Here is a 26,066-nt window from a genome sequence, read left to right on the forward strand (position 1 = left end):
AGTAAAAAGACAGCCTACACAATGGGAGACAATATTTGGAAACAACATATCAGATAAAGGTCTAGTATCTAGAATTTATAAAGAGATTATTCAACTCAACAACAAAAAGACAGCCAACCTAATTACAAAATGGGAAAAAGACTTGAACAGACACCTCTCAGAAGAGGAAATACAAATGGCCAAAAGGCATATTAAGAGATGCTCAATGTCCCTGGCCATTAGAGAAATGCAAATCAAAACCACAATGAGATATCATCTCACACCCACCAGAATGGCCATTATCAGCAAAACAGAAAATGACAATTGCTGGAGAGGATGCGGTGAAAGAGGCACACTTATCCACTGTTGGTGGGAATGTCAAATGGTGCAACCACTGTGGAAGGCAGTTTGGCGGTTCCTCAAAAAACTGAATATAGAATTGCCATACGACCCAGCAATACCATTGCTAGGTATCTACTCAGAGGACTTAAGGGCAAAAACACAAACGGACATTTGCACACCAATGTTTATAGCAGCATTATTTACAATTGCAAAGAGATGGAAACAGCCAAAATGTCCATCAACAGACGAGTGGCTAAACAAACTGTGGTATATACATACAATGGAATATTATGCAGCTCTAAGACAGAATAAACTTATGAAGCATGTAATAACATGGATGGACCTAGAGAACATTATGCTGAGTGAGACTAGCCAAAAACTAAAGGACAAATACTGTATGGTCTCACTGATATGAACTGACATTAGTGAATAAACTTGGAATATGTCATTGGTAACAGAGACCATCAGGAGATAGAAATAGGGTAAGATAAGGGGTAACTGGAGCTGAAGGGATACAGACTGTGCAACAGGACTGGATACAAAAACTCAGAAATGGACAGCACAATACTACCTAGTTGTAATGTAATTATGTTAAAACATTGAATTAAGCTGCATGTGAGGTATAGGTTTTTGTTTTTTCTCTATTATCATTTTATTTCTTATCTGTTGTCTTTTTATTTCTTTTTCTAAATTGATGCAAATGTACTAAGAAATGATGAATATGCAACTATGTGATGATATTAAGAATTACTGATTGTATATGTAGAATGGAATGATTTCTAAATGTTGTTAGTTAATTTTTTTTAATTAATAATAAAAAAAAAGAATGATTAATCTTAGCAATGATCATCAATGGCTGCTAACAACACACAAAAAAAAATCCAGACACTGAACCTCCTGATAGAAATAAACCTCTTATCACTTTATAAGACATACAAGGGTCATAGGAATATGACAAATGACACCACAGGGATACACTTAGCAAAATCTTGACGACAGTAAACTCTATAAGACTCTATAAAACCTATAAGACAAACCAAGTAAGAGAAAAAGAGGAAAAACTTATAGATTAAGAGACTTACTTGTTAGATATATGCACTTAGAAAATATTTACAAATGAAATTATATGATATCTAGATACTTTCAATGTGACATTTATCTGATGATATCTATAGGCTTCCAAAATAATCTGGGCAGGAGAAAAAGAGATAAACATTACTCATCACGTACTGATAAACGTTGAAGCTGGGCAAGAGATACATCAGGTTCTGTACACTCTCTATTTCTGAATACGTTTGAAAATTTCCAGATTAAAGTTAAAAGAAAAATATAAACATTCCCATTATCAGCCCTCTATAATCATCCCAAGGCATAAAATCTGTCCATACCATTATTTTTATCAGAGCGCTGGGGATGACTATTGACTGGATTGGGTTCTCCATGTGTTGCCCAACGGGTATGAGCTATTCCAAGGTGTACATCAAATTCTATATCCAAGTCCATATCCTGTTGTTCTAAAGAACACAAAATGAAAAATTCTAATATTAAATCATGCTGTAGAGGTAATGCTATAACCTATATTTAAATATACTTACTACAAGGCTGCTCATCTGGAATATCTGGTTATTCAAACATAAGATTAGACATTCAAAATAGCAATTAGAAAATGTAAAAGTTAATGTAGCTGAGATGTTTAGGGCAAACAGTTCCAATAACAACAATAGAAAGGTATATCAAGAAAGATAAAGTAACTGTGACCAAATGTTAACCTGGACAGCTAGGTGAAATGCATATGAATGATTAATGAACTATCCTTTCAAGTTTCCTGAAGGATTGAAAATTTTCACACTTAGGAGGTAAAAATAAATGAGTTAATAAAATTTTTAAAAACCTATATTTAATCCTCACCTTGGAAAAAATCACTATCACTTTAATTAAACATGTAATGATAAATTTATTTTTTTCAGTGCCACACAACTTTATGTCTGTCATCTCTTTGGTCCCCACAACATAAAATGGAATTATGGAGAGCTTCTAAAACCAAAGAATAGATCCTTAAAAACAGCAATGTTCTGAAAGTATGGGGCTACAGGAAATTCTGCAAAAGCTGAATTAAAAAGAACTGAAAGCAGATATTCTAATTCCTTTTTCCTATAAGCTATCTCCTCTTCTCCCATAAAACAAGGGACAGCCCTAGTTATTTATTAACTAGTGATGACCCCCTCCTGGTTTCCTAAATGTAAAATTCTTTTGGTTGAACCAGGTAACAACTGGTATAAATTAAAAGCAAGCTGCTCAGGATTTTGAATAGGAAATTCTCATGGTCTGTACACTGATAAATCAATGGTCACCAAATAACAAATATGGCTAGAGAAAAAAAGCTTAAAATCCTTGAATAAACTTCCATTGCTTACAAAACTGTTATGCTACTCAAGCTGCACATCTGAATCATTCTAAATGAAGTCCAGGTACTGTGAACTTCTCTCCAGTGTCTCTATCAGTATGGCCCAAGCCACCATCATCTCTCATCTGGTCTACTAATTAAACAGTCTCTTAACTGGTCTCTCTGTGTCCAATCTTCCCTCTCTACAGCTAGTCTTTAAACACTAACTAGAGTGATTCTTTCAAAATAGAAGTTAGATCATCTCACTCCCATCACACACACACCATAAAATCCATTTTCCTTATCACCCTACATAATCTAACCCAGTAGCCACTCTACCCTTATCTCCTGCCATAACTCCTCTCTTGCTATGCTCCAGCACTTTCAGCCATAAGCATGCTAAGTCCATTTAGGGTCTTCACACTTGGTATTTCCTCTGCTTAGAACTGTATCCTTATGATGTGGTCTCTGCTCAAATGACACCTCTACCATGCTTCCTTCGCAGCACTAATCACTACCTAACATTATTTACAGCACTAATCACTACCTAACATTATTTTACATACTTGTTTATTGTCTGGCCCTTCTACTAGATAGTAAATTTCATCAGTGTAGGAAATTGGTCTATCTTCTCTGTTGTGTTCCCAGGCAGGTATTCAATAATTAATTTATTTTATTATTGTATTGTCACAATACCCTTTACACTGAATACTACTGTCTACATATTACAGATAATTATATTGAGGCTCAAAAAGGTCATGTGTGGAAAGTCACAGCTAGTAAAAATAGGAATAAGATTTAAACCCATTATGAGTATGATTGAGGGAGAAGGGATGGGGGCACTTTATGAAACCAGAAGGAAAGATAGAGGATAAAGATTGAGACGATATAACTTAGGAATGGATATATAAATATAAATTAGTGGATAATGATGGTAATCAAATGTACAAATATAAAAACATTTTTGCATGAGAGAGAACAAATGAATGTCAACATTGCAAGGTGTTGAAGATGGACAATATATAGGAAAAAGCATAATCAATGCAAGCTAGGGTCTGTAGTTAACAGTAACACTGTAATAACCTTCCACTGAATGTAATAAAGGCAGTATGCCAAAACCAAATGTCGACAAGCCGGAGGTGGGGGGGGGGGTATGGATTCTTTGCAGAAAGAAGGAAATGTCTTCATATTGATTATGGTGGCAAAGGCACGTTTATTTACATAGGTTGGAGTGTATGATGTGTGAATAAAATTGTTTAAAAATAAAGAGAGAGAAACAAGTGCTAGAGAAAATGTTGAGAAAAAGATCTATCTATTCACTGTTGGTAGGGAAGCTGAGAGATGCAGACCTCCAGAGGCCAATGTGGTGGTTCCACAGGAGGCTAGGGGTGGGGTTGCCATATGATCTTGCAACTCTGTTGCTTGTATATATATCCCTAGAGGAACTGAGAGTGGGGACAGGAATGGACATTTGCACACTGATATTTACGGTGGCAGTTTTTTTCCAATGGATGGAGGTGGTCTAAGGGTATAACGACTGCGGAATGGAAGGGGAACTGTGGTGTTTACATACAACGGACTACAGAGCGGCTGCAAGAAGGAATGAAATTGTGAGGCATGCAACTAGGAGAATGAACCTTAAGGAGAGTATGCTGAATGAAATGTCAGAAACAAAAAGACAAATATTATCATGTCTCACTCATACAGACTAACTATAATATACTTAGAGAACTGGCATCAAGAGCACGGGTTATCAGGTTGGGGCCTATTGTAAAGGGTCCTAGATTGTAAGCTCTTACAGTAGTCACTTATATTTAGGAGTTGTAATTGATATTTCTAAATTCTGAGATAATGAGCCCTCTGTATATAACCTGATGGTTCCCTGAAACTTCAGGTATTTATGTGACACCTGAGACTCAGAGTTAGAGCGCTTATGAAAGTCAGTACTGTCCCATACAGCAACCGTTAAAAGAGTCGAAAAAATGATCAGACTTCATCTAGAGATGTGAATGAAGCTGATCTGGATAGTACTAAGGTAAATCAGGATATTGGGTAAAGGATGATATGGCCCATATTCTCAAACTTTGATGACTGTGAAAGATCAAAAGGAAGAGATGTTTATTTGGTGCCAAATTTATATTTTGGGTAACCCATTATCTAAATTAACTTGTATGGTTAGTTTACTTGAACACCATAATTACATAGAATCTTGAATACAGCATGAAATCTTGTTGGTTTGTACAGGTTAATGTACTTGGCAGGTGAATTCACTGCCCTCCTCTCTACATGGAACATGACATTCCCAAGGCTGTAAATCTCCCTGGCAATGTGAGACCTGACTCCCAAGGATGAGCCAGCACTGGCATCATGAGATGTCTCCTTTCTTGACCAAAAAGGAGGAAGAGAAAAATGAAACAAAATAAAGTCTCAGTAGTTGACAGATTTCAAACAAAGTTGAGAGGTTATCCTGGAGGTTATTTTTATGCATTATACAGATATCCCTTTTTAGTTTACAGTGTATTGGAGTGTCTGGAGGTAAGTGCCTGAAACAGTCAAACTGTGTTCTAGTAGCCTTGATTCTTAAAGAGGACTGTATAACTACATAGCTTTTACAATGTGACTGTGTGGTTGTGAAAACCTTGTGTCTGATGCTCCTTTTATCCAGGGTATGGACAGATGAGTAAAAAAAAAAAAGGACAAAAAATAAATAAATAATAGGGGGAGATAAAGGGTAAAAATGGGTAGACTGAAATACTGTTGTTCAATGAGAGAGAGGGGTAAGGGGTATGGGATGTATGAGTTCTTTTTTTTCTTTTTATTTCTTTTCTGGAGTGATGCAAATATCCTAAAAATGATCATGGTGAAGAATACAGAACTATGTGATGATATTGTGAGACATTTACTGTATAATATGGCCGGACTGTATGCGTATGGAGATCTCTCAATAAAAATATTAAAAAAAAAAAAAATTGAACCCTAATCTGGTTGATTACACAGAGCCTGAGATTACAGCCACAATGATATATTTTGCTATATGTTACAGCACTTATTACATATGTTGTCAGCTTGGCTTCTACCAGAATTTGAGGTGTACCAAAGCAACCTGCCCTATCTCTGAATCTAACTCTAAGAGCTGTACAGGACAGAGTAGATACTCAAATTTTTACTGGATGACACAATAGCTCATTGGAAAAATAAGATGTGTTCATTCCTGGCTTAACCGTCTGTTGAATAAGCAAGGTGCCCTAATAAATGACCTTTGGAAAAGTAAAGAATTACCATTTAACAGACTAATACAATCAATGAAAACATACGTTTGACTGTTTTTTTTAAGCGAAATATAATTAAAACAATACTTGCAAAAAAAAAACATGTCAAGCAATATTGAGTAAAATCACAAAATTCTTCAAATTGAGGCCATTTCCAATTCATGGTAATTACCTTATCTATCTAGTTGACAAAAAAAGCACTGCCTAATGCTTCGTAAGAACAAACCACTGCTATGACAATAAGCACATTCCTCACAACAAATATTTCAGGTATCATATAAATTAATCATTACTCCCAATTCTTGGCTCTTCCTTATTCACTGCTTGTACCTGTTATCTCTTTGCCGAACCTTAGGTCTAGATAATCCCCACACTCAGTTTTCTCTTCTCCTTCCAGAGCTGTCAAGCAACATAGCAGAAATTCACAAAATTCTATAACTGAGAACTGAATCCAGTTTAAAGTCATCATAATTACCATACTGATTTCACTGTTGCCAAAGGATATTTATTCATCTTTCTTATTCATTAAGCAGATAGCTCATCCAACTCCCTAAGAGGTCTTCATATCTTTTTTTTTTTTTCTCAAGATTGGGCACTAGGAATCGAACCTGGGTCTCCAGTACAGCAGGTGAGAACCCTGCCACTGAGCCACCGTTGCCTGCCCTCTTCATATCTTTTATAGTTCCTTAATTCTACCTTATGGTCCTTCAATTTCTACCCATCATTTTCATATTTCTCTGTTCTACTAATCTCTGCCTCTTTTACTTTTTTGATTTCTAAAGGGTACTTTTTCCTCCCTACCTGTGCCTTGACCTTTCTGAACTACACTCAATTTTCTCATTTTCGTCCTCTATCTTCTCCCTGTCCCTGTGCTCCTTGCCCTCTGTGTGCAAATGTTTGGGTTAGCCCTTTTCTCAGATGTCACCCTTTCTTTTTTTTAAATAGTCCAAACACTGAAATCTGTTGGAAATAGTAAAAACTAGCATGCAGAGAGCCACATTCAAAGTTAACAAGTGTTAGCGTTTAGCCATTTGTGCAGTATACATAGTATATAAAATAATTTCTAATATAGTTTTTGATGTATACTATGTCCCTGGCTAATCTTACCATATTACATGCAAAATATTCATTTAATTTGGTAAGCAAGCACAATGTAGCTAACTGTGTGGCTGAGGCAAAATTTTTTTAAAAGACTAAATCCATCATTTTCCTCTTCCACCTGTTCTCCTTTACACTGATTATGATGGCATCCAGTTTTAGTCAGTATATACGATATTTGCTATTTCCTGGTTTTCATGGAGAATTGTAAAAACAGTTTTCCATCAGTCTACTTCAAAGATTTGCTTTAGTTTCAAGTCTCGTGAAAAAGTAAAATGTAAAAGCCTAATGTCATGAGCTAAATACTGAAAAGGTATCCTCTTTAATGCAGCACGTATCTCTTAGCAACTACTTTGGGCCAAGGAAGTAAGAAAATAGTGAGGGAGGGACAGGTTTACTTACCTGTTTACATGAGACCTGCTAAAAGGTGCAACATCCAGGTGAACTATACGCCCAAGCCAGCATTTAACCCAAAGTGAATAAGGGCACCACTGACAACATCTTTTCTCCTATGAAAGGCCCTTCCTCAGATTGTAGTTCTGAAGCTAATCACTTGAGGATGCTGAGCTTGCTCTAAACACAATGCCAGATTTTCTTCCCTAGATGTGATGATCACTTGTGAAGCAACATTTAAAAACTAGTTCAGACAGTTATAAAATTTCTTTTCTTCTCTGCTTTTCAGCTTTAACAATCTTAACAATTTAACAATGAGTTTAAGAAAACTCATTTTCTTAAAATGGGTCCCCAATGTATGAGAGAGGTTAATTTGGTAGGGAGGAGTGACAAAAATCAAAATGAGTACATTACTGTGAACTTCTTCATCCAGTGCCTTAACTTTCCCTTTCTTCTTAATAAGTTGGATTTTGCAGGCATTGGCTTCCCAATCTTTGTCATTGCCTCCATCAACTCCCACACCTAAATCATCAAGAGGTGGAAAAGCAAGATTTAGAAACTTACTTAGTTCATCACCATGAGGCAAAATTTTTAATTAAAAAATTACATTTCATATAATTCATTCATTTAATTAATTCAACATTTACTAAATATCTATTACCTGTCAAGAAACATAATAACTACTAGAGATGAAAGTGAAAAGTGTTTTCACAAATAGCGCCCTCAAATTCCTAATATCTACTGGGAAAACAAACATGGAAAAATAATTACAATACAGCATGGACAGGTTATAATAAAATTACTATTGGTTGCAACTGGAATACAGTAGAGAAACACAAAAGATGGGCACCCACCTCAGAAGGTAGATAAACAGCCCCCACAAGATTGGATCAGGATTAAAACATGGCTTTTCTGAGGGTACATAATCCTTTCAAACTCTGGTCCAGAGGGTGAAGCTCTGGACCACCAAAAAAGACATGTTTTTTTCCATATACAAAACACTTTCACTCCATCACAATATCACAAAAGCCTTAAAACATTTCAGTAACAAAACAGTATAAAATCTCATCAAAGCCAGCTATAGGCATGGTCCATTCTAAGCCAAAAATTCTCTGGCTGTGGACCTAGAAAACTCAGAACTTACCTGCTGCCAATATACAAAGGATATATTGCACAGTCATAGGATGCATGTTCCATTTCCATAGTGAGAAACTACAAGGAATACAGGTGTCACCAGACACAAACAGTTATGAAAACTCTGCAAGGCAAATTCCATCGTATTTCAAAGTCTGAGAGTCATTTTTCCCTGGGGCTTTAGGAAGCGAGGAAGCAAAAGTTCCACCCTTTACAAGAGCCTATGTAGCAGCCTTGCTCTCTCTCCAAATGCTGGGGTGTGCTGCAACACTGGGGTTCATTGGGGGAAGCACCTTGTTCTTGGCTCCAACCTCTCCACACATCAGGGCAGCACCCAGGATCTCTGCCAACTCCAGGGCACACACTCAAACCCTCCAGAATAATAGGGTGGCAGCCAGGCTCCCCCCAATCCCCAGTTTATACACTCTAATCTCGGCACAACTCTTGAACAATGATGAGGAAGGCCTGCCCTCTGCTTCCAGGGCAAACTCACCCTCTCTACATGTATGGATGGGTCTGTTTTCCTGGCCTGAGATTTCCTGGCTCCAGCCCTTAGCTTCCGTAGTTCTGCTTCTGAAACCACTTTTTCTTCAATTTGTCCCTTTTAGTCCAGAATGGCAGTGGGGGGTCTGTTCATATAGATCTCGCAAAAAATTTGATTTTCCATGTAGTGCACAAGGATCAAAGTCATCAGACAACAGAACTTTCCACAAATCCTTTCTGGATAATTCCATTTCCAATCCTCACTTGTCCTATAATGGCTGACTGCTTCCATGTTTGATTAAATCCTTATGTGGGCCCTATAACCTGGGGTCTCATTTTCTGGAAACTCAGAATTTTCCAGGCCATCAATTTCTGTTTTCTCTGCATGCAAAAGTTCAGTTTTCAATTTACCTCTTTCTTCTTGCATTTTACTATAAGCTGCAAGGAGCAGCCAAACTACATCTTCCACATTAAGTTTAGAAATTTCTTCTGCTAAATATCCAAGTTTATCATTCCCAAATTCTGCCTTCATCCACAAAGAATGTCTTCCTTCCAGCTTGTAATGACATGCTCATCATTTCTATCTAAAGCCTTATCAGAAGTATCCTCAGAGCCCACATTTCTATCAAAGTTACCTCAAAGCATTCCAGGCCTCTCTATCCAACTCCTCACAACTCTTCCAGAATCTTCCCTTTATCCATTTAAAAAGCTGTTCCAACATGTTTGGTACTTGCAAACCACAGCAACACCTCATGTCTCTGGTGCCAAAATCTATTTTGGTTTGTTAAGTTGCCAGAATGCAATATACCAGAAATGAAACGGCTTTTAAAAGGTGAATTTAATAAAGTTACACGTTTATGGTTCTAAGCCTATAAAATGACCAAACTAAAGGCATCCAGGCTGATGGGTCTGGAATACCTCAGTCAGCTGGGAAGTCACATGGCTGGCATTTGCTGGTCCCTGGCTCCTGAGCTCCACTGCTTTCAGCTTCTGTTCCTTTGGGGTTCCTCACCTTGTTTTTTGGGGGCTGGCTTTCACCTCTTGGCTTCCCTTGGCTGTCTCCACGTTCTGGCTTGGTTAACATCTCATGGTGATGTCTGCTGGGCTCTAAGCATTGAGAAACATCGTGTCTCTGTTCTTTGCCTGCCACCTCTGCTCTGAAGTTTCTGTTAGCTCTGCGCTCTCCCCAAAATGTTTTATTTTAAAGGACTTCAGTAAACTAATGAAGACCCACCTTGAAGAGGTAGAGTCACACCTCCATCTAATCAAAGGGTCACACCCACAATTAGGCATGCCACATCTCTGTGGAGATAATCTAGTCCAAAGTTTCCAACACATGAGAGTCAATCAGGATTAAAAGAAACTGCTACCCCTGTCTCTCCAGCCAACACAACAAGCAATCTCACCACCCTCCCCCTGTCTACATGGGACATGACTCCCAGGGATGTGGACCTTCCTGGCAATGTGGGACAGAAATCCTGGAATGAGCTGAGACTCAGCATCAAGGGATTGAGAAAACCTTCTTGACCAAAAAGGGGAAGAGTGAAATGAAACAAAGTGTCAATGGCTGAGAGATTCCAAACAGAGTTGAGAGGTTATCCTGGAGGTTATTCTTATGCATTAAGTAGATATCACCTTGTTATTCAAGATGTAATGGAGAGGCTGGGGGAACTGCCTGAAAATGTAGAGCTGTGTTCCTGTAGCCATGTTTCTTGATGATGATTATATAATGATATAGATTTCACAATGTGATTGTGTGATTGTGAAAGCCTTGTGTCTGATGCTCCTTTTATCTACCTTGTCAAAAGACGAGTAGAACATATGGAATAAAAATAAATAATAGGGGGAACAAATGTTAAAATAAATTTAGTTTGAAATGCCAGGAATCAATGAAAGTGAGGGGTAAGGGGTATGGTATGTACAATCTTTTTTTTTTTCTGTTTTCGCTTTATTTCTTTTTCTGTTGTCTTTTATTTCTTTTTCTGAATTGACGCAACTGTTCTAAGAAAAATGAATATGCAACTACGTGATATTGTGAATTATTGATTATATAGGTAGAACGGAATGATCATACGTTAATGTTTTTGTTCGTTTGTTGTTAAATTTTTTTTAATTAATAAATAAATAAATTTAAAAATAATAGAAACTGCCACCCCCACAAGACCGAATCAGGGTTAAAACATGGCTTTTCTGGGGGTGCATAACATTTTCAAACCGGTACAGAAAGGAATGTCAAGAAATATATCTCAAGATGATACTTAACTTCCTAAGGAATTTGAAAAAGTTACTTTGGAAGTACTGGAAAAGTACTGAAGAGTTTCAACCAAAGAAATGGCATGTTAATATGCTTTTGAGAAAGTTCTCTTGGAAAACAGGGTAGAGAATAGATTAGACGGTAGAGAGAGGAAGAAACCAGCTGTTTCATAGCCATAGCAAAACAAAAATGAAGAGGGCCTGCTGTAAAGAGTGGTTAACAAGTACAGAGATAAGCGATATTTCAAAGTAGAATTGAATGGATGTAAAGTGAAAAAGAGGGAGAAGTTTGGGATACCTCAAGGCCCAAGGGACTTGTTGAATAATCACTGATAAAAGGAACAGAGAAAAAATAGAAAAGGGAAAAAGTAAATTCACTTCTAAACCTACAAATAAGAAATGCTGATCTAGCCAGAAGTAAATTTCTAGGGAACAACTGAAAACACAGTTCTGTAGTTTGGGAAATACATCTGGATTGGAGGTATGGATTACCAATCACCAACATACAGGGGAGGCTGATTAAATAAGAGCTCACCCAAGATGATATGAAGTAAGAAAAGGGAACCTAGGAAAGACTCTTGAAGAACATTACTATTTAAACAATGGGTAGTAAAAGAGCAGCCCCAAAGCAGAGAGAAAAGGAAATAATCCACATCTTCGGAAAAGGATGAAAAGATGTGTAGTCAGAAATAAGGAAGGAGACAGTGTTAAGAACAAAGGAGTGGTTGATAGAGTCCATACTGAGAAAAGTCAAAGAAAATAAATGTCCGTTAAATTTGGCAGTATTAAGCCTGAGACTGCTATCCTCAGAAAAGCTTGCTTGCAAGGCTGGCCTTTGGCTGGCATCTGGGAACTTGGATTTTGAAAGGGTTTTTTAACACCCTGCTTAAAAGTAGCTCACTGTCCTAAACTGTGCAAACATATGGTTTATGGTGACTACCTTCTTTCCTTTCAAGACATCTAAGTATTTGCAAGACAGAGTGCCTACATAACCAGCCCCAAGTAAAAATCTTGGGCACTCAATTATATATTTGATTAACAATACTGAATTATATATTTGAATGTGGTTAAAAGAAAAAAATCTAGGTTATAAATGTATGTTACTAGAATAGAAATTTTTTTTTAAATCCATGGAACTGTACAACACAATGAGCTCTAAGCTAAACCATGGATTATAGTTAATAGTACAATTACAAAAATATGCTTTCATCAACTGTAAACAACTATACCACACCAATGCAAGGTGCTTACTAATAGCGTGGTACATGGGAATTCTATATTTTATGCATGATTGCTCTATTAATCCACAATTTCTCTAATTAAAAAAAAAGATAAAAATAAATATATAAATAAATAAAATAAAACTAAACTAAACTTTGGGCACCAAGTTCCTAATGCACTCCTCTGGGATACCACATTTTACACAGGTTGTCACAACTTATCACTGGGGTAAGCATATCCTGTGTAATAAGAAACTCTGGAAGCATGTGCCTGGTTTCCCCTAGTTTTTGCCCAAAACACCTTTTCCCTTTGCTGATTTTGCTTTGTGTCCTCCTGCTGTAATAAATCACAACTGTAAGTAAGGCTGTATGTTGAGTCCTCAACGAATTATCAAAACTGGGGGTCATCTGAGGATCCCCGACACAGTTAAGCAAACAGAATTAAGGCAGAACAGAAAGATAAGAGAAAGTTATTTTTTGTCATGTGTTTAAGAGAGAGCGTCTCAGTCAAGTTTATATGCCAAAAAGCATGGGATCCATGGAGAAAAAAGAAATTAAAGATACAGGAAAGAAAAAAGATAATTTATAGAGTAAGGCCTTCAAGAATTTTATTCTACCATGAAAATGCCAGAGATGATTTGTTTTCATAGTTACCTTCATAATATAAGAGTATGAGTCTCATAAGAAGTAATACTCTATATAAATTGTTGAAATTATATAAACAAACCTGTTAAGCATGGTAAAAGATAAAAAATTCTTCAGATTTTAGATTTACCCAAAATAATAAAACAGGTTTTACTAAAGAATCTAGTCACATAAAAAACAAAAACAAAAACAAAAAAAAACCTCCCTACTTAAGACTCAGGAACCATAGTAAAACCCATAATATTTTTTAAAAGTAAATACCAGCAGAATCATATCCTCTGTACTCCAGTCTCTGAAGGCCTTTAATTAGGGTCTCCAAGATTTCTCGTCTTGTCCGAGGAACATGGTAATTTAAGTAAGCAAATATACCTGCAAATAAACAAACAGTTATTGGAAAATTCTGGTTAATGCATCCAAATACAAACTCTCATTGAGAAAATTATGCCCAAGGCATGCAAAAGATTGTGAGATGGGTGCCATCTTTAACAAAAGAAAAAAAACTTAGAACTATTTAAAGGCAGTGAGATTTCCTTTCAAAGGGGAATTTCTCAGAAGTATAAAAAAAAATGAGACAAGTGTGTCCAAATAAATGTTGTTTTTCCAAAAAAAAACCTTCTAGGACTTTGACCATTTATCATCCATCACTGCCATTTAGTTAAGTCTTACTTATAAAAATCTAATAAATTATCAAATTTGTAGTTTATGCCCTAAATATTCAGCACTATGTTTAAAGGAAAAAGTTGTCTAAAACAGATATTTAAAGCAACAGAAGAATACATTTGATGGACTATTACACAGCTGTAAAACAGAATAAAGTCATGAAGCATGTAACAACATGGATGAACCTTGAAGATTTTATACTGAATGAAATTAGGCAGAAACAAAGGGACAAATACTGTATGGTCTCACTAATATGAACTAACATTAATGAGTGGACTTTGAGAGTTAAAGTTGAAGAACACATGTTTTCAGTTGATAGGAAGGGGGAAGAGATTGGACATTTGATGCACAAGGAGTACAGCATGCTCAAGAGGACTGATTGTAAAGATCCAGAAATGGATAGCAATACCATCTGATGGTAGCACAATATTGTACGGACACTGAATAAAGCTGAGTGTGAGTACGGTTGAGGGAGGAGGGCTGGGAGCACATATGACACAAGAAGACAGAGGATAAGGACTCGGAAGGTATAACAGTGATGCCTAGAGTGGACAATGATGATGATTAAATGTACAAATACAGGAATGTTTTTGCATGAGGGAGAACAAATGAATGTCAACATTGCAAGGTGTTGAAAATAGGATCAGATTGGGGGGAATACAATCCACACAAACTAGGGTCTACACTTAACAGTAACACTGTGGTATGCTTCCATTGAATGTAACAAAGACAACAGGCCAAAACTAAGTATCAGTAAGCAGGGGATATGGGGGAAGGGTTTGGGATTACAGAGAACCTTTTTCATTGATCAGATGTGGCCTCTCCTCTAAACCAACTCCACAGAAGAACTCACTGCCCTCTCCTCTATATACAACACGATTCCAGGGGTGTAAATGTTCATGGCAATGTGGGACATGATCCCCAGGGATGAGCCTGGCCCTGACATCATGGGATTGAGAAAGCCTTCTTAACCAAAACTGGGAAGAGAAACGAAACAAAATAAAATTTCAGGGGCTGAGAGATTTCAGATAGAGTCAAGAGATCATTCTGGAGGTTATTCTTATGCAGCACACAGATATCCCTTTCTGGTTCGGGGGATACTGGAGTAGCTAAAGGGAAATATCTGAAAAGTGTTGAACTGTAATCCAATAATCTTGATTCTTGAAAACGAATGAATAACTATAGAGCTTTTTAAGGTGTGACCGTATGACTGTGAAAACCCTGTGACTGACACTCCCCTTATCCAGTGTATGGACAGATAAGAAAAAAAAAAAAGACAAAAATAAATAAATAATGGGGGAGGGAGGTATGGGGTGTTTTGGGGTTTTTTTTTATACTTTTATTCTTATTTTTATTTTTGGGGGCGTAATGAAAATTTTCAAAAATCAATCATGTTGACAAATGCACAGCTATATGATGATACTGTGAGCCAATGACTGCACAGCTTGTATGATGACACGGTGTGTGAATATACACTATATCACAATAAAACTGCATTTTAAAAAAAGCAACACAAGAGCAACTACAGTTTTCTACATAGGACGAATAGTTGTTCTTATTTCCCATTGACCAAACTACCAATAAATTTAGAAATAATTTATAAATATCAATGATATCCATAATACTCAAAACCTAAAGAATTTAAAACAAAAAAGGTAAAAAAAATGACTAAAAAGACATAAAGCCATCTTAAAAGAAAAAGTCTTGAACTACTTGCTCACCAAATACCAGCAAAATAAAAATAACTACGACATATTAACACTTCTTGAGGATTGATGGAAAAGGAGCAATTATTTAGATAAGCAAAACTAGAAATAAAAGGACTAGAACAATGTGAACTAAGCCAGAAAAGTAAAGAACTAGGTGAACACAGGTGAAGGAAATTCATATTTTAGCACTGGCATAGAGGGAGATTATCTGAAATCTTTCATATTAGTGCTTAGCACAGGGTGGTCATAATTAGAAGGAATAAACATAGACCAAAATGTAAGGAAAGGTAAGTTGAGGCTGCTTATTCATTAAAAACTTTCATTTTTCCTATCTATATCACACTATAATGTCAGTGATTCATAACAGGATTAAATTAATTATGAAGGACAGAATTCCAGAAAGACCAGCATGCATTTCTTTTGAAAAGAAATATTTCTATAATAGTTTGGTTCTACTGAAGCATTTCAGCATACAAAAACAGTACATTGTTCATATTCAAGAGAATAACCTTCATAACATGTATGCTGATAACAATGCTCAACAGAGCACAATTTTTTCCATTTTTTTTCCTATTTACCCTTCAAAACAAAAGGGGAAACCTACATTTTAAAACCAAAATAGACTCTGGAGACGACAGCCAAATAGATTAGCTCAAGCTTAGCCCTGCTACACAGAAGAGTTAGAGAAGAGAAAGGAGGGCAAGGAAGGGGGCGATTCAGAAGTGCGGCTGACCGGGGAGAGCCTTCACCACATGCAGCAGCCCTGGCAGCAGAAGCCAAGGAACTGAGAGGCAGAAAGCCGGAGCCTGGAGTGGAAGCGTGGAGCCCGTGGGAGTGCACGGCTGGGGAGCCTGGGACCAGGAAGTAAGCCAGATCACGTTTCTTGGGCGTGCTACCCTCACCAGCACAGCCCCATGACCAGCGACTCACCCCACACCCCATGCACCTGAATGTGGCCACCCACTCTCATTCCCTGTACTCCAGGAATCCCCACTCCACCAGCCCCCAGTGCATATACCTGTCCCCGTCCCCCACCCAAGTGCAGCCCAACCCACCTTTCCTGCACGCCTCCCAAGCACTACCTTCCCCTACCCGTTCCCTGCATGCTGTCAGCACATAAAGGCTGTGAGCACCAACCTCCATACCTAGGCTATCCCTGCCCCATCCCCCGCCCACAGTGTCACACAGCCTCACTCCACCCCACCTGAGCTCTGCGCTCCGTTTCTGGCACTCCCAAGCCCGCGAATGTGCACAGCCCTCAGCCACACTTCTCAGCTCTGAGAAAGTGCCGACCTGTGCAGCCGGATCACATCTGCCCCCCAATCCACAAAGGCGTAATGCCAACCTGCTGCCACAGCTCTATGTATGCGTACAAAGGGCCCCGTGTCTTACACCAGTGCACACCAGGGATACGACCCCCCAGACTGGTGCAACCGCACAGTTACATACTCTGGCTGTTGGGCGGTGACATTCACAAGCATCAATGTAACCTCCTCAACCTGCACCCGTACTTGCCCTGAAACAAATCACCATATGGAATGCTCCACCCTGTGCCCTGCTCCCTGCTGTACAATCATCCCAAAAACACAAGGTCTTACTTAGACTACTGAAAGAATCCAACTCCCAAAGTAAAAGATATTTACATGCCACGAGGACAGCAGAAGTTCACTAAGCATATCACAATGCAGACTGATATAGCCCAGCCTAATGACCAAATAAAAACACCAAGGGACCACAGACCTTCAAACAATTAATCAAAGATGTTCATACAACCCTACTTAATAAAACAAGTGGGATAGCAAATGACATAAAGGAGATGAGGAAAACAGTAGAAGAGCATAAAGAGGAATTTGAGAGACTAAATAGAAAAACAGCAAATATCACAGCAATTAAAAACTCTGTTGACCAAATAAAAACATACTAGAGGCACACAACATCAGATTTGAAGAGAGAGAAGAAAGAATAAATGATATAGAGGACAGGATAATTTATTTCAAAGACTCAAAACAGCAAATGGCAAAAAAGATGGAAAAAACTGAATGGGAATTCAGGGAAATAACAGACAAAATAAAGTGTACAAATATAAGAATCATTGGTGTTTCAGAAGGAGAAGAGAGGAGTAAATGGTTAGGAAAAGTAGTTAAGGATATAATGGGGGAAAACTTTCCAACCCTTATAAAGGACATAAATATACAAGGCAGAAGCCCAAAGAACCCCAAACAAAACAAACTCAAACAGGCCTTCCCCAAAGAACATACTAATCAGTCTGTCGAGAGTTGAAGAGAAGCAGAAAATCCTGAAAGTGGCAAGAGAAAAACAATCTACTACACACAGGAAATCAAATAAGACTAAGTTCAGACTACTCAACTAGCATCCTGGAGGCAAAAAGACAGTGGTATGATATATTCAAGATTCTGAAAGAGAAAGACTTCCAGCAAAGAATTCTGTACCCAGACAAATTGTTCTTCAAAACTGAGGGAGAGATTAAAGTTTTCACAGACAAAGAAGTCCTGAAAGAATTTGTCAACAAGAGACTGACCGTACAAGAAATACTAAAAGGAGTTCTGCAAGCTGAAAAAAAAAAACCGGAGAGGGAGGTCTGGAGGAGGACACAGAATTGAAGAGTACCACTACGGGTAATTTAAAGAATACAAAGAGAAACAGGGAAATGAATATATAGATCTGATGAATGAAATAAAAAAAAAAATCAAGAAATGCACGTTCAGTAATAACTTTGAATGTTAACAGACTAAATTTACCAATTAAAAGATACAGATTGGTAGAATAGATTAAGAAACATAAACCAGCTATATGCTACTTACAAGAGACTCATCTTAAGACACAAGGATGTAAAAAAATTGAAAGTGAAAGGATGGAAAAAGATTTTACACACAAGCTATAACCAAAAGAAAGAGGAGAAGCTATACTAATATGAGACAAGATTGATTTTAAATGTAAAGACATAAGAGACAAAGAAGGACACTATATACTAATTAAAGGGTCAATTCACCAAGAAGATATAACAATTATAAATGCTTATGCTCCCAATCAAGGAGCTCCAAAGTACACGAGACACACATTGGCAAAACTGAAGGGAGCAAAAGATGTTTCAACAATAGTAGGAGAAATTGGTCTCCACCATGCCCCCAGCAGGGAGAGTCTGCCAAAGTTAAAGGTACCGCATCATCTTATGCTGGTGGGACCTGCAGTCAGACAAGTGCCACATACTGGACAGGACAGGAAAAACAGAGTCCAGAGACTTCACAGGAAAGTCTTTCAACCTGCTGGGTCTCACCTTCAGGGAAAACCGATGCAGGTGACTCTTTCCTCCTGATAGGAGACCAGTTGGTCTGGGAAAATCTGGCTGGGGTCTATAATATCTAAGTAGACTCTTCTAAGTGTGTGGGGGGGGAAAGTACCACACAAGCAGGGCAAGAAACAAGAAAACAAGAACTGAAAAATTCTCTGTTAAATAAAACTTTAGCTAAAGGTCCAGATAAAGCTGAACGGAATGTCAAAGAACAGACAGACAACAAATTCATCCAGCAAGAAAACCCTAGATAAAAGAAGTGAAAACAATCTCCAGAATAAACTAATTAAAGTAATTAAATGCCTAGACGCCAGCAAAAAATAACAAATCATACTAGGAAAACTGAAGATATGGCCCAGTCAAAGGAACAAACCAGCAATGCAAATGACATACAGGAGCTGAAACAATTAATTCAGAATGTACAAACAGACATGGAAAACCTCATCAAAAATCAAAAAATGAATTGAGGGAGGATATAAAGAAGGCAAGGAAAGAACAAAAGGAAGAAACTGAAAGTCTAAAAAAACAAATCACAGAACGTATGGGAATGAAAGACAGTAGAAGAGATGAAAAAAACAATGGAAACCTACAATGGTAGATTTCGAGAGACAGAACATAGGATTTCTGAACTGGAGGACGGAACATTTGAAATCCGACAAGAAACAGAAACTATAGGGGAAAAAATGGAAAAATATGAGCAGAGACTCAGGTAAGTGAATGATAATATGAAGCGCACAAATATACGTGTTGTGGGTATCCCAGAAGGAGAAGAGAAGGAAAAAGGAGGAGAAAACTAATGGAGGAAATTATCACTGAAAATTTCCCAACTCTTATGAAAGACTTAAAATTACAGATCCAAGAAGTGCAGCGTACCCCAAAGAGAACAGAGCCAAATAGACACACTCCAAGACATTTAATAATCAGAATGTCAGAGGTAAAAGAGAAAGTAGGATCTCGAAAGCAGCAAGAGAAAAGCAATCCATCACATACAAGGGAAGCCCAATAAGACTATACGCAGATCTCTCAGCAGAAACCATGGAGGCGAGAAGACAGTGGGATAATATATTTAAATTATTAAAAGAGAAAAACTGCCAACCAAGAATTCTATATCCAGCAAAATTGTCCTTCAAAAATGAGGGAGAAATTAAAACATTTTCAGACAAAAAATCACTGAGCGAATTTGTGACCAAGAGACCAGCTCTGCAAGAAATACTAAAGAGAACACTAGAGACAGATAACGAAGACAGAAGAGAGAGGTGTGGAGAAGAGTGTTGAAAGGAAGACTATGAGTAAAGGTAAAAAGAAGGAAAATTAGATATGACATATAAAATTCAGAAGGCAAAATAGTAGAAGAAAGTACTACCCATGCAGTAATAACACTGAATGTTAATGGATTAAACTCTCCAATCAAAAGACATAGTCTAGCAGAATGGATTAAAAAACAGGACCCATCTATATGCTGTCTCTACTCAAAGGACACGAGGCCAAGGACACAAACGGACGTTTACACACCAATGTTTATAGCAGCATTATTAACAATTACCAAGAGATGGAAACAGCCAAAATGTCCATCAACAGACAGTTGGCTAAACAAACCGTGACATTTACAGAAGATGGAATATTATGCAGCTGTAAGACAGAATAAAGTTATGAAGTATGTAACAACATGAATGGACCTTAAGGACATTATGCTGAGTGTGATTAGCCAGAAACAAAAGGACAAATACTGTATGGTCTCACTGATATGAACTGACATTAATGAATAAACCTGGAATATTTCCTTGGTAACAGAGACCATCAGGAGATAGAAATAGGGTAAGATATTGGGTAACTGGAGCTGAAGGGATACAGATTGTGCAACGGGACTAAATATAAAAACTCAGAAATGGACAGCACAGTATTATCTAACTATAATACAATTATGTTAAAACACTGAATGAAGCTGCATATGAGAATGATAGAGGGAGGAGGGCTGGGGCATAAATGAAATCACAAAGAAAGACGATAAAGACTGAGATGGTGTAATCTAGGAATGCCTAGAGTGTATAATGATAGTGACTAAATGTACAAATTTAAAAAATGTTTTTGCATGAGGAAAAACAAAAGAATGTCATTACTGCAGTGTGCTGAAAATAGGTGGTACTTAATATTTTAAAATTTCAACTAATGTGTGAGACTAAAGCAAAAATGTATATTTGGTACATAATGTGTGAGACTAAAGCAAAAAATGTTTATTTGGTACAAATCTATACTTTGACTAGTGCATCTCTTAATATAACTTATGTAGATAGATGATTGAACACCTTAAGTACATGGAACTTTGTATAGGACATGAGATTTTGTTGGTTTGTCCAGGTGATGCCCCGATGAATCCCAGAGCAATTTGATCAGTGAGTGGAAAAGTATTTGCAAAGTCCCCTTCGGGGAATGGTGAGAACAGGGGAAAACTCAACTTCCCCAAGTTGAATTCTTGATTCAACTTGATTCACAAGCAGTGTGGACAATCAAAGCTATAGGCTGAACCCCAGTCTTGGGGTTTGTTCATATGAAACTTAACCCCACAGGGGATAGGTCAAGCCTACTTAAAATTAAGCCTAAGCGTCACCCCCAAGAGAACCTCTTTTGTTGCTCAGATGTGGCCTCTCTCTCCAGCCAACACAACAAGCAGACTCACCACCTTCCCCCTGTCTACACGGGACATGACTACCAGGGGTGTGGATCTTCCTGGCAGCGTGAGACAGAAATCCCAGAATGAGCTGAGATTCAGCATCAAGAAATTGAGAAAAACTCTAGAATGAGCTGAGACCCAGCATCAAGGGATTGAGAAAACCTTCTCGACCAAAAGGGGGAAGAGTGAAATGAGACAAAGTGTCAATGGCTGAGAGATTCCAAACAGAGTTGAGAGGTTATCCTGGAGGTTATTCTTATGCATTAAGTAGATATCACCTTGTTATCCAAGATGTAATGGAGAGGCTGGAGGGAATTGCCTGAAAATGTAGAGCTGTGTTCCAGTAGTTATGTTTCTTGATGATGATTGTATAATGATATAGCTTTCACAATGTGACTGTGTGATTGTGAAAACCTTGTGTCTGATGCCTTTTTATCTACCTTGTCAACAGATGAGAGGAACATATGGAATAAAAATAAATAATAGGGGGAACAAATTGTTAAAATAGATTTAGTTTGAAATGCTAGTGATCAATGAAAGGGATCAGTAAAGGGTATGGCCTGTAAATTTTTTTTTTGTTTGTTATATTTTTCTGTTGTCTTTTTATTTTTTTTTCTGAATTTATGCTAACGTTCTGGGAAATGATGATGACGATGAATATGCAACTGTGTGATGATATTGTGAATTGCTGAGTGTATGTGTTGGGAATGTTTGTTTCTTGCAATTTTTTTTAATTAATAAAAAATTAAAATAAAAAAATTGTAGGAGAAATCAATACACCACTCTCCTCTATAGATAGAACAACCAGACAGAAGATCAACAAGATAATAAAGAAGTTAAATAACTTGATAAATGAATTACACCTAACAGACACATATAAGCTATTGCACCCCAAACCATAAGGTTATACAATCTTCTCTAGTGCTCGTGAAACATTCTCCAGGACAGATCATACACTGGGGCACAAAACATGTCTTTATAAACATAAAAATATTGAAATTATTCAAAGCACTTTCCCTGATCACAATGGGATGAAGCGGGATCTCAATAATCACCAAAAAAAAAACGAGAACCTTCACAAATATATGGAGACAGAACAACATATTCTTAAACAACCAATGGGTCAATGAAGAAATTGCTAGAGAAATCAGTAGCTATCTGGAGATGAATGAAAATGAGAATACAATCTATCAGAATGTATGGGATGTGGCAAAGGCTGTGCTGAGAAGGAAATATATTGCCCTGAATGCCTATATTAAAAAACGAGAAAAAGGAAAAATCAAGGACTTAACAGGAAACCTGGAGGAACTTGAGAAAGTACAGCAATAATCCCAAAGCAAACAGGAGAAGAGAAATAACAAAGATTAAAGCAGAGATAAATGAATGGAAGAACAAAAGAACAATAGAAAGAATAAAACCAAAAGTTGATTCTTTGAGAAAATCAATAAAATTGATGGGCCCCTAATAAGACTGACAAAGAAAAAAAGAGGATGCAAATAAACAAAATCAGAAATGAGAAGGGGTGTGTTACCACAGACCCTGAATAAGTAAATGAAATAAGAGGATACTATCAACAACCATACATCAACAAACTAGACAGCTAAGATGAAATGGACAAATTCCTGGAGACACACAAACAAGCTACACTGACTCAGGAGGAAATAGAAGATCTCAACAAACCAATCACAAGTAAAGAGATTCAATCAGTCATCAAAAATCTTTCTACAAAGAAAAGTCCAGGGCCAGATGACTTCACAAGGGAATTTTATCAAACATTCCAGAAAGAACTAACACCAATCCTGCTCAAACTTTTCCAAAAATTGAGGAAAAAGGAACTTTACCTAACTCATTTTATGAAGCTAATATCATTTTAATACCAAAACCGGGTAAAGATGCTATAAGAAAGGAAAACTACAGGTCAATCTCCCCTAATGGACACAGATGCAAAAATTCTCAATAAAATATTAGTAAATCAAATCCAACAGCACCTTAAAAGAATTATACACCATGATCAAGTGGGGTTTATACCAGGAATGCAAGGATGGTTCAATAAAAGAAAATCAATTAATGTAATATAATTCATTAACAAATCAAAAGGGAAAAATCACATGATCATCTCGTCTGATGCTGAAAAAGCATTCGACAAAATTCAGCATCCTTTTCTGATAAAAACACTCCAAAACATAGGAATCAAAGGTAACTACCTCAATATGATAAAGGGAATATATGAAAAACCAATAGCCAGGATCGTACTCAATGGAGAGAGACTGAAAGCTTGCTCCCTAAGATCAGGTACAAGACAAAGATGCCCACTGTCACCACTATTATTCAACATTGTGCTAGAAGTTTGAGCTAGAGCAATAAGGCAGGACAAAGAAATAAAAGGCATACAAATTGAAAAGGAAGACGTAAAACTATATTTGCAGATGGCATGATACTATACTTGGAAGGTCCCGAGAAATCTACAGCAAAGTTACTTGAGCTAATAAACAAATTTAGCAAAGTGGCAGGATATAAAATTAATGTGCAAAAATCAGTAACATTCCTATACACAAGTAATGAGCTAGCTGAGGAGTCAGACAAGGAAAAATTCCATTCAAAATAGCAACTAAAAGAATTAAATACATAGGAATGAACTTAACTAGGGATGTAAAAGACTTGTACACAGAAAACTACATAACACTGCTAAAAGGAATCAAAGGAGATCTAAATAGGTGAAAGATATTACCTGCTCATGGGTAGGAAGGCTAAATATAGTTATGATGTCAATTTTCCCCAAATTGATCTACAGATTCAATACAGCACCAATCAAAATTCAGACTAAAATTAAGTGAAATAGCCAATATCTCAGAGATGGCTAAAAATAGATTTTCCAAACTCAAAGCACAGCAATTAAGACAAGGACACAACCACAACTTTGTTTATAGATCTGTGGCAACCAAGACACTCCAAAGGTAGCTGTTCCCTACCTTTCACTGACAGAATCTTTGAAAAACTAGAAGACACTAGCAGAACCATCTTCCTCCAAACTGTAGCAAAGAGTTAGGGTTATATTAACTGGGCAAGGGCTGAATGAAGAAAATACAACTTTAAAAATGGTAGAAGAGTTCAATGGGAAGCAGGAGCGGAGAGAGGATCCCAGAGAGCCCCAAGCAGCAGCACCACCACCACCAGCCTAGATACATCACACCCCAGGAGGAGCCACCATGAACGGCGAGGCCTCACCGCAGTACCCGTCTGGCCTGCCACCCACACCACCGCTCTCCACACTGGTGATACCAAGCCTGGAGCCATGGGGAGCGGCGCAGGGAGCAGTGACCTGGGCAGCCTCACAGCAGCAGCACCTGCAGGCGAAGACAAGAAGGTCATCACAAGGAAGGGGTGGGGAACAGTAATATGGTTCAAGGTTAGAAACGGATATGGTTTCATTCACAGGAATGACACTAAGGAGCATGTGTTTGTACACCAGACTGCCATAAAGAAGAATAAGCCCAAGAAGTGCCTTCCCAGTGTAGAAGATGGAGAGACTGTAGAGTTTGATGGTGTTAAAGGAGAAAAGACCTCAGAGGCAACAAACATCACAAGCCCTGGTGGAGTTCCAGTGCAAGGCCTTAAATACTCAGCAGACCATAACCATTATAGACCTTATCCACATTGTAGGCGTCCTCCATGCAATTACCAGCAAAATTACCAGAACAGTGAGAGTGAGGAAAAGAATGAGGAATCAGAGAGTATTCCCAAAGGCCAGGCCCAACAATGCCGACCCTGCTGCAGGCAACGATTCTCACCTTACTAGGTGCAGAGACCCTATGGGCACTGACCACAGTATTCCTGTGCAAGGAGAAGTAAGGGAGACTGCTGACAATCAGGGTGCAGGAGAACAAGGTAGATCAGTGAGGCAGAATATGTATCAGGGTTATAGACCACGATTCCACAAGGGCCCTCCTTGCCAAAGACAGCCTAGAGAGGACGGAAATGAAGATGATAAGGAAAATCAAAGAGATGAGATATGAGGTCTGCAGCCACCTCAATAGCAGTACCACCCTAACTTCAGTTACCAATGCAGACCTCCAGAAAACCCTAAACCACAAGATGGCAAAGAAACAAAAGCAGCCAAACCACCAGCTGAGAATCTGTCCACTCCCAAGGCTGAGCAGGGTAAGGCAGAGTAAATACCGGCTTATCATCTCTACCATCATCCAGTTTACACATCAAAAAGAAGTAAACATGAAATCCCACAATAAGAAACGAACAAAAGATTGAAGCTGAAGACCTTAGAATGCTTGTTTTTTGCCCAGTGATCAGATAACTACAATTAGCTGCATTACCTATGAAGCAGGTGGTTTTTTTATTTTTACCTAAAGACGTCTCTTTTCGGTAATGACAAAAACATGTTTTTTAAAAAGCCTGTTTTTTCTCAATACACCTTTAAAGGTTTTTAAAGTATTTCATATCTGGTCAAGCTGAGATTTTTAAGAACCTCATTTTTAATTTTTAATGAAAGTCTGCAATTGGATTTC

At 37.7% G+C, this 26,066-nt stretch overlaps 1 protein-coding gene and 1 pseudogene across 1 annotated transcript in view; one reads left to right on the plus strand and one right to left on the minus strand.

The window, feature by feature from the left end:
- GFPT1 (glutamine--fructose-6-phosphate transaminase 1) overlaps positions 1 to 26,066 on the minus strand; it is a 95,377-nt gene that overhangs the window by 65,116 nt on the left and 4,195 nt on the right. The window contains exons 2-4 of the mRNA XM_077134447.1: positions 13,461 to 13,568; positions 7,879 to 7,986; positions 1,710 to 1,835 (exon numbers count right to left, since the gene is read on the minus strand). Of these exons, the coding sequence (XP_076990562.1) occupies positions 1,710 to 1,835; positions 7,879 to 7,986; positions 13,461 to 13,568 (342 nt within the window). The remainder of the gene's footprint in view (positions 1 to 1,709; positions 1,836 to 7,878; positions 7,987 to 13,460; positions 13,569 to 26,066) is intronic.
- LOC143661680 (Y-box-binding protein 1 pseudogene) lies at positions 24,400 to 25,718 on the plus strand (annotated as a pseudogene).

The sequence above is a fragment of the Tamandua tetradactyla genome, chromosome 17 (genome assembly GCF_023851605.1).
Source record: "Tamandua tetradactyla isolate mTamTet1 chromosome 17, mTamTet1.pri, whole genome shotgun sequence".
Classification (NCBI taxonomy): domain Eukaryota; kingdom Metazoa; phylum Chordata; class Mammalia; order Pilosa; family Myrmecophagidae; genus Tamandua; species Tamandua tetradactyla.